Raw genomic sequence first — 9,174 nt, 5'->3', positions numbered from 1 at the left:
ATTCTATCTCCATCTTTTCAGACGACACCCCTGAGACCCAGTCCCACTCTGGCCCCCACACTCCATCAGAACTTTGGCAGGGACCTGTGCAGCCAAACCACAGTCCAGGAGAGGCTGTTAACACATCTGTCACTAGTCACAGCCGTCTTAGGAGGGGACATGCCTCAACTGTGGCAGTATCCTGTGCTAGGATCGGGGGTTGGAGCATAGCATGAACAGGCTGTGGGTGCCACTCTTTCCACTATGCACTTTGCCTACGAAATAAGCCTCAGTTGGACCACGTGGGTAGGTCTGAGGATTAAGACACTATCTTTAATTCTTTTAGCTGGCTCCGAAGCATCTGAAACACAAGATGCTCATTAACATGGAACAACTGGAGCTGGGCTCAGTGGCTCATGCCTATGACCCCAGCACTTTGGGAGGCCTGCGCAGGAGGATCCCTTGAGACCAGGAGTTCGAGACCAGTCTAGGCTACATTTAAAAAAAAAAAAAAAAAAAGGAAGAACTGTAGATATTTTTGAGTGAGACAGCACGTATGACAAAACCACATAATTTATATCATTGTAAATAATACACAAAATTTTGGAGGCTGAAAGAATACACATTCAAATGTTAAAACTGGCTTATTTAGTAGAATAAAAGGCAACCGAATATTTAAAAAAAATTCTACTCACATATGCTTTATGATTGTACTACAATACAGTATTTTTGGAACATGGTGGCAGCAATTACGGGTCATGTACCCTCCTAACAAAACCTCATCTCACAGGCCACGGTGTGTCCAGTGCCAGGGGACCCACTGGTCTACGCAGCCCCCTTTGCCAGGGCCTGGTCCAAGGGTGGGGATGCTGCCCAGCTCTCAAAAGAGACACAGGGGCAAGTCTGCCGGGGCTTCTGCAGCATCTTCCTACCTGGTCAGCGCAGAACAAGGAGAAAGCTCCTTTGCTGCTGTCTACTTTGCTTCCTGCTTTGGCTGCAGACACTGTTGCTTGACGAGTGACGCCCAGAGCAGTGGTAGCCACTCTGAAATTCTGAAGATGGTGGAACAAACAGACCTAAGAAAATCCTGATGACATTTTGGCTGCCACTCAACTCTGGAACTATCCATCTCCAGACTTCTTGCTACATGAAATAAATATCCTCATCGCTTACGCCACTGTCAGCCTAATTTTCTGTTATCTGTGCTGGTCACATCCTGTTATAGGCAATTATCTGTGTGGCACTGAGTTAACTGCTTCATGTTCACTCTAATTTAAAAGCAACTCTATAAAAAAGCTACTATTGTCTCATTCTTTCAAAAATTTTTTTATTTTTAATTATTATGGGTACATAATTGTTGTATATATTTATAGGGTATGTGTGATGTTTTGATACAGGCAAACAATGTGTAATAATCAAAACAGGGTAAGTGGGGTATCCATCACCTCAGGTATTTTTCACTTGTGTTGGAAAAATTCCAATGCAATTCTTTTTAGTTATTTTAAAATATACAGTAACTTACTGTTGACTATAGTCACCCTGTTTTGCTATCAAATATTAGATCTTGTTCATTCTATCAACCTATATTTTTGCCCCCATTAACCATTCTTACAGAAAATAAAATAAATAAAACTGAGCTTAGGAAGGATAAGTCATTTTTTTTCCCACCCAAAATTACTGATGGAGTTGGATTCAAACCCAAACCTCACACTAAAGCCCACACTGTCATTTAATCATGTAGTTAAAAAAATGAATAAGCCTATCATTCTCTCTTTCTACATCTAACAAAGTATATATATATACACAGATGCACGTAGGTATAAATTTGCATCCATTTGCTCTAACGTATGAATTTGGCTTTGGGTTTTTCTCTACTGTTATTTGCGTGTATTTGTTGGTAGAAATGTATGCTTCGGAGGCTCAGTCAAGAAAGCAGACATGCCTCGTCCTTTGCCACACTTTTATTGACAAGACCTAATTTGTGCATCAGGGATCTGAAGACAGACCATGAGGACTTTCAAGCAGTCCTACGGTTCAAGCCCCAAGATACCCGAATGGGTGAAGCGAACATGAAAGCGGTACATGCTCTTCCTCAAACCTTCATGGAAGAGTCAAAGAACTAAAGACTGCAAAACACCCAACATCAACGACACAGGGCCATTGAGTTCATCCAAAAAAAGCAGAAGATTATTTCTGAACCAAAGAAACAGAACAGAGAGAGAGGATTACAATGGAGACCCACTGGCAGTGCGTCAGCTATTTAAGAGAAGAAAGCACCGAAGCCCAGAGCTAATCACACGCAGCTCAGCATCGGACCAAACAGGGCTTCCACCGCACGTTTCCAAGGAACCCTTTCTGCTCCAGTCCTCTACAGTTCGAAGAGGCCAGAACAACACTATGCAACAGAGCTGATGCGAGCTTTCAGCTTTAGAAGGGGCAATGTGGTCACCAAATAGTCAATAGCCGCTCGTGGCTGCTGGCTGGGCAGTTTGAGGGGCTCTGTAGGAAAAGCCCCAAGTGATGAATGAGCAGGCTGAGGAACTAAAAGGTGAGACTGAAAACGTATCGGAAACTCCTGGGGCCACTGGAATCAGGAAAGGGCAGTTCTCACCAAGCCCCTGTGGTTCATCCCTGTCCCAGAGGCAATGTGCTACGATGCCAGCTAAGGGCAGCTGTGCCACCAGCACCTGACAGCCACAGAATGCTGCCGCGTGAGGCCTTCCTCTAACTGCAAATATCTCCCCAGCCCTGCTGTCAAGGGGAGAGAAAGAGAAGCTGTTCCTCCAGGGACTACACACACTGCAATGACCTGGTGAAGGGAACAAGATCACAGACCCACAAACTCAGCAGCGAGTGAGGCCGGCTGGGACTAGGATCCACGCTGAGCAGGTGGCCCCGGCGGAGCTAGGACAGGAGACAGAGGCAGGCCTCTCAAACTCAAACCTTTTGAAATGGGAAGTCACCTGCGAAATGTCAAAGAGGCCATTATTCAATAAATCCCTACTTCTATCTTACCAAGATCTTATATATATATTTTTGGGGGCGGGAGGGGCAACATTTGATTTAGTGTGGTGAAACGTCACCGTGAGTACTTGCAAGTTTCTTTTGAGAAAAACTTAAATATTTGGCTGGGTGCAGTGGCTCACGCCTATAATCCTAGCACTCTGGGAGGCTGAGAAGGGAGGATCGCTTGAGGTCATGGGTTTGAGACCAAGCTGAGCAAGAGCGAGGCCCCGTCTCTAGTAAAAATAGAAAAAATTAGCTGGGCATGGTGGTGTGCACCTGTAGTCCCAGTTACTCAGGAGGCTGAACAGGAGGATCGCTTGAGTCCAGGAGTTTGAGGTTGCTCTGAGCTAGGCTAACGCCATGGTACTCTAGCCCAGGCAACAGAGCAAGACTCTGTCTAAAAAAAAAAAAAAAAAATTTAAATATTTAAATGGAAGCTAGAATACTGGCTACTAACGGCAGGGGTTGGGGTGTGGGGAAACACGTCCTGGGCCCACCATGTCATGCAAAGGCATTTGTAGGAGGGTGCTAGGAGGAGTCTCTGACTTTTTCCTTTCTACAAAAACCTACAGCTAGTAACACAGGAAGTACTCAGCTAAGAGTAACCAGGAGATCTTTCTGCTGTTCCTCACTAAAAAAAATAAAAATAAGAGTAACAAGAAGAAAAAGGTATAGAATATCTTGAACTGGTGCACTCGGAGCACCAGGCCCGGGCTGGGACGGGGTAAGCAGAAGGAGGAAAATGAGCAGCTCTAGCCACTTTCATCTTGCGGGAAAATAGAGTCAGGCAAAGGAAAGGGAAACTCACATTTATTGAGCGCCTACTGGGTCTGGCCTTGTGCGACGAGTTTTCCCCTATGATACCCCATTAGACCTCACGCCAACCCCATGAGGTAGGTATTATCTCCATTTTTGTCGGCTGAGGGACATGAGGCTCAGAAAGGTTAGGTAGTTTGTCCAAGGTCACGAGACTAGGACCTGCTGAGCTGGGCCCATGCACTTATGTCTGAGACTCCATCCCTGTTCTCTCCTCCACCGCCTCCCAGGAGGAAGGAGGGTGCACAAGCAAAAGCCGCAGCCCCCACACTTCCTGCCCCCGTGGCCCAACTTCCACCAAGAGAAGGAACCTGTATCTTTCTATAGACCCTCTCCCTCCTCCTCCCCATCAGGAGGATGCAGTCAGTCAAAGAGATTGAGACATAAATACTAAAATAAATAGCAGGCGCAAGTCCCCAGCAGCAAGGATATGCAGTATCCACGCTGTGCGAAGGTCACTGTGCCATTCGCAGCTACTGTGGGGGAAAGCCTTGTGGGCCCCGGGGGAACTGGGACAACGGCTGCCGAAGGCTGGAGTGGGTGGGCTCAACAGGCCCCCTCCGGGTTACTCAGATTAGAGAACGAAACATCTGCAGCAGGCAGCAGCCGTGGGCACGGGCGCCATCCTCCTCCATCTGCTCATTTTACCGGTGTCTGTGATCCAAGAGGGACTCAAAATCAGGGGAACATACGAGTTTGTGCTTCACGTGTCCCAGGACTGTCATATCCCCGGTCCTACTGTCTCCAAGGCCCACGGACACCAGCTCCTGCCAATGGACAGAGACAGTGATGAGAGCCACAACCACATGCCCCAGCGCTCAGTCCTGTGAATCTGAATGGGACACTCCCACGAACCCCCCACCCTACTTAGCACAGGCTCAACTTCTCAACCCCTTCGAGGGCCTCGCCCTGACCCTGCAGAGCGCTTACCTGTAGGAAAGAGCAGGCTGTTCCCATGGTCACATCCAGAGTCACCTTGCCCAGGAGGAGCTGCACCTTTCCTGACTTGCGGATGAGCAGCTTGCCAACCTGCCCCTCTGTCAGGTCAGCCAGGGTACAAGCGTTCTCTGCCAGCCTGGCTTCCTATGGAGAAATAAAGGGGGTGGAAGTTGGGCAAAGAGCTCTTCCCTCCGTCTTTCATGAACGAACCCCATCCCACCTCCCAGACAGAGACATTGGCAGCAAAGGTGAGAATGAACTCCTCAAAGAGGGCCTTTTCCCAGGGCTCTCTGTCATTGGTTAAAAAACAAAACCCACAGCAAACAGATGGACAAAATATCAGTAACTGCTGAAGCTGAGTGATGGTACCTGGGAGTGTATGTTCTCTCATACATATAATTGTGGAGATTTTTCATGATAAAAAGGAAACATACACGTACACACACAATTGGGGTCAGAAGTACAAAGCTCCACGGCCCTTGCAGGTACCATATTCTCCCAGCCCGGCTGGGTGGCAGACCTTCGCTACACAGGTCACTATTTCCCCCACTGGTCCCCACCCTGGCATGATCACAGGACTCGCCCCTGGGCATACCCGGTCTTTCTCCTGCTTAATGACCACCATCTGCCCATCCTCGCCCTGCACCTCCGTCTTGATAGGCTTCACGTCCTGGGTGGGCGGCTGGCCGGGGAGGGTATCTGGCAGCTGGAGGAACAGCAGCTCTTCCTCCTTGGTGACGCTCAGCTCCCTGAGCAGCTCCGCCACAGACACGTCCTTCAGCAGGCCTGGGGTCTTCCTGGCTGCTCTAGGAGGAGCCTTCATCTTGGCCTCCTCCTCCTCATCTCGTGGCTCCTCTTTCACTGCTCGGGTGAGACAACGGAAGGGCTATCACGTGGCTGCCCTCTCCACCGCCTCACTGTTCCCAGCCCTTCGCCCCCATCTGCTCCCCTGTCACTCGGCCGGGGAGCTGGAAGGAGACATGGGTTATGGAGAGAGGCAAGAGACAGCACATGCGTAAGATGTATGACTTATCTAAAAAGGGACATCTGGGGCTGTCCCACTGCTCCATGTCAACAAGTGAACCCTCTGAGAGGGAGGATTTAGTGTCTTTGTTCAGCTCATGTGCTTGATAGCCGGAACGTGAGCGGACCTGCTCAGGAGCAGCGGTCTCGGAGGCTCATGCGAGGGATTCCAGAGGCTGGGGGGTGGCAGCCACGGAAACAGAGATGAGAACTTAACTGACACGGGTACCTTTCACAACAGGTCCGTCCACCTCCATGTCCTCTTCCTTGGGGCCGGCCAGCCAAGGTTTAACGTCTGGTTCTTCACTCTCTTCCTTAAAAAGCCACCCTGAGTGAGCCAGTGGCAGCTGCACAGGCATGTTTCGAGTGTCATTCCTCAGCCCAGGGTCATCAATGAACTGCCAAAGAAGAGTCAGGGGGCGGGGGGGGTCACATGGCCAGCACACCCACCCGGATTGCAGTCCACTTTAGTCTGCTTCTAACCAAAGACCCCTGCTGCTCGCCAGGACTCCAGGACATCACCAGCGAGCGACTCTGCTCCTTCCCCCCGCGCCCGGTACCCACGTCATCCTTCTCCAGCATGCGCAGGATCTGCTTCGTCTCTTCATCTGTCTCCCTCTTCTCTTTCTTGATGTTGATGATATGAGAGGGCCCCATGTCTGACACATCCACTGTCTTATCCCAGTTCCCTGTGGGAAATCACCCGGGTCACTAGGGATACATAAGGAAGAGGGAGCAGAGGAATTCCACTGCTCTTGCCCTTCGCTCGGGCAGTCTGAGCTGAAAGCCACCAGTGACTCCTTCGTACCTTTTTTCTTCATCATTTCAGCCGGGCCCTGCTCAAAGATGGAGTGGGACTGGATCACTTCTGGGCGGCCGCGGCCCCGCCCATGCCCCTCTCGCTGTCGGTCTCTGTCCCTTTCACGCTTCTCCTTTTTCATGGTTACTTCTTCCTTAGGCCTGGAAGAGAGAATAGATTAAGGGAAACCACTCACTTCCCGTGCCTCAAAAAACTGGCCTTACTGTCCCATACCACTTCATGCCAAGTGAGTGGAGTGTTTATGAGCCAATAACTACACCATGAGAAGCCGAATCCAATTCTAAGTGTGACGCTTTTCTCACTTCCTTGATGAGGCAGCACCCTTTCAGCTTGCTTTACTTCACCTTCTTGTCCGAAAATGTAGGGTTTTTTTGTTTGTTTGTTTGTTTCTTTGCATTGACTAAAAGCAGGAAGGCTGTAATGCAAAGTAACTTAAGGTACAGCATGATACATCTTTGTTTAAAATAGTGGTTCTCAACTCTGGCTGTAAGAGACAATCACTCAAACCTACCGCAAACAAGTTAAATCACAATTTCTAGAGATGGAGCCCTAGGGATCAGTATTTTTTTAAAGCTTGCACATTAGAATCACCTCGGAGCCAGGGTTGAAAATCATTAGTGAAAAGAACTAAAGACACAAATTTAAATTTCTGAGCCACACACCTAGTCACTTCCCCAAAGCCCCAAATTCAGGGTGAGTATTCAGAAGGCCTAGCTACTTACTCTTCCTTGATCTTCCGACTGATGATATTTGGGGTGAAGGTTTTCTGAAAGTAAAATACAGCAGTCACTGATTTGTTAAGTTCTGACCCCAAAGTACAAAGGAAAACAAAAACTCCTAAAGAGCATCTTCTACGGACCAAGACCACCATCACTCTCTTCTGCACAGTGCACACTGCTATCAGAGTTTTATAGTGACAGACGTGTGCCTGAAGAGGAGGAACATCATGCCATGTGGCGGTGGAGTTTCACATAGAAGAAAGGGGCACCAAAAACCACTTTATTATAACCAGCAGCCTCAGCTTCTGCCCTCTGAAAGGAGAGCCTCTGGGATTTCTAAAAGCAAAGGAAATTTATCTAATCTCACCTCCAGTCTTCGAACTGCTATAGAGACCAGTACCACAGGGGGCCAGCTCTAGCAGCAAGGCTTAAGTAGGGAAGTCAGGAACCTGCCAGCACTCATAATTATATGATACATTTAGATTGTCACCAAAATTTTCCAAGGCAAAGTCTTTAAAAACTGGCTGCTTTATGCTTCTGTCAGCCTGTCCCCCCATCCCTTTCCAGGCTGCTCTTTACCACAGTCATACCCATAATGGAAGAGTCCACAGAATCTATTATGCCATGCCTAGGATTCAGTTCATTCTAGATAATAAGTATGCACACTGGGATGGTGGAGAATTCTGAACCCTCTAAAACTGCAAGCAAAGTTTATGTCTGCCTGGCAAGTAAACATGCCAAAGTTGCTTTTGAATGTCTTCTACTAATTAGTATTTCTATCCTTCGACCACCTCTGAGAATCGTCTCAACATCTTGTACTCGGTACTTAGACTTGAAAAAGGCGGGACAGGCTCCCTAGAACTTGAAGAGAGGTAGGCAGAAGTTTGGGGACAAGATTCATAAGGCCCAACACCACGCCTGGCATACAGTAGGTTCGACACGAATATTAGCTGAATCCCAGGGGCCTGGAATTCAAGGTGGTTGGGTACCTTCTTAACTCCCCCGAGGGTGAGGTCCCTGGATCGGATGGAGGGAAGGCGGCCTGGAGTGAGGGGGAGCGCCGGCCGCCGCCCGATAAGTCCCCGCGCCCCAGACAAGAGGGGTCGGGACCCTCCCGGAGCGCTGGGCTCGCCCGCGGCGTTTCCTTCCGACATGATGCCTGTGAGACAAGGTGCAACGAAATCACCAGAGGGGACCGACACGCGGACCCTGAGCGGAACCCCACCCACTTGGCCTCCCGCCCCCGTCAGGGCGTCCCTCCGGTGGCATCTCAGCTCCTCCCCCTCCCACGTGGCGAGACTGCCCGGACCATCCCGGCTGGCGCCTTTGGCTCGCGAACTGCCCTCTCCCAAAGCCCTGCGGCCACGCACGAGGCAGGGACGCACCCGGGCTGCAGCTCCACACCGCGCGTCACGACTTCACCTCCAACGCGACCCGCCGCCAGCCCTCGGTCTCCGAGCCGGGCGGAAGTCTGCGTGGCAGGGCCTGGGCACCGCCATCTTGCCGCTGGGCGGAAGTGACGTTCGGGAGGCGGGACTGGGCCACAGTATTTATTAGGCGGCGCCTCACTCCCCTCCGCCTTCTCTTCCCGGTTCTTCCCGGAGTCGGGAAAAGCTGGGTTGAGAGGGCGAAAAAGGATGAGGGGAGCGGTCTGGGGTACGCTACGCTACGGCGCGGCGCTCGGGGGTCTTGGCCCCGGGCGTGGGGGTGGGGGCGCCGACCTCAGGGTCAGGGTCCTTGGTGGTTACCACGCTGCAACGTGAGGACTCGCCGTGGCGGAGCCCCTGGGAGCACTGGGGTCGCGGCTCGGGATGGGGCGAGGGGCAGAGAGCGAGACCCGGACTCAAGAGTCGGGGAGCCCTGGGCCAGGCC

At 50.6% G+C, this 9,174-nt stretch overlaps 1 protein-coding gene across 1 annotated transcript; it reads right to left on the bottom strand.

Annotated features, from left to right (window-relative positions):
* Positions 1-3,776: 3,776 nt before the first annotated feature.
* POLR3D (polymerase (RNA) III (DNA directed) polypeptide D, 44kDa) lies at positions 3,777-8,784 on the bottom strand. Its single transcript, XM_012663048.1, has 9 exons — positions 8,688-8,784; positions 8,292-8,461; positions 7,306-7,349; positions 6,572-6,723; positions 6,328-6,452; positions 5,993-6,161; positions 5,336-5,601; positions 4,732-4,884; positions 3,777-4,568 (listed from the first exon to the last, which is right to left on the bottom strand). Exons 2-9 carry the CDS (start codon positions 8,454-8,456, stop codon positions 4,446-4,448), a joined length of 1,197 nt encoding a protein of 398 aa, XP_012518502.1. The 5' UTR covers positions 8,457-8,461; positions 8,688-8,784; the 3' UTR covers positions 3,777-4,445.
* Between the last annotated feature and the right edge of the window lie 390 nt (positions 8,785-9,174).

Source organism: Propithecus coquereli, unplaced genomic scaffold (assembly GCF_000956105.1).
Source record: "Propithecus coquereli isolate 6110/MARCELLA unplaced genomic scaffold, Pcoq_1.0 Scaffold79, whole genome shotgun sequence".
In the NCBI taxonomy this organism is placed as follows: Eukaryota; Metazoa; Chordata; class Mammalia; order Primates; family Indriidae; genus Propithecus; species Propithecus coquereli.
The sequence above is the reverse complement of the archived record's forward strand: the minus strand, read 5'-3'. Positions and strand labels throughout refer to the sequence as shown.

Coding starts and splice junctions, on each gene's coding strand:
- POLR3D (XM_012663048.1), bottom strand. CDS start 8,456: ATGTCGGAAGGAAACGCCGCGGGCGAGCCCAGCGCTCCGGGAGGGTCC. Junction 4,885..5,335: donor TTAAGCAGGAGAAAGACCGG/GTATGCCCAGGG, acceptor ATTTCTCCATAG/GAAGCCAGGCTGGCAGAGAA. Junction 4,569..4,731: donor CAGCCTGCTCTTTCCTACAG/GTAAGCGCTCTG, acceptor GTCCATTGGCAG/GAGCTGGTGTCCGTGGGCCT.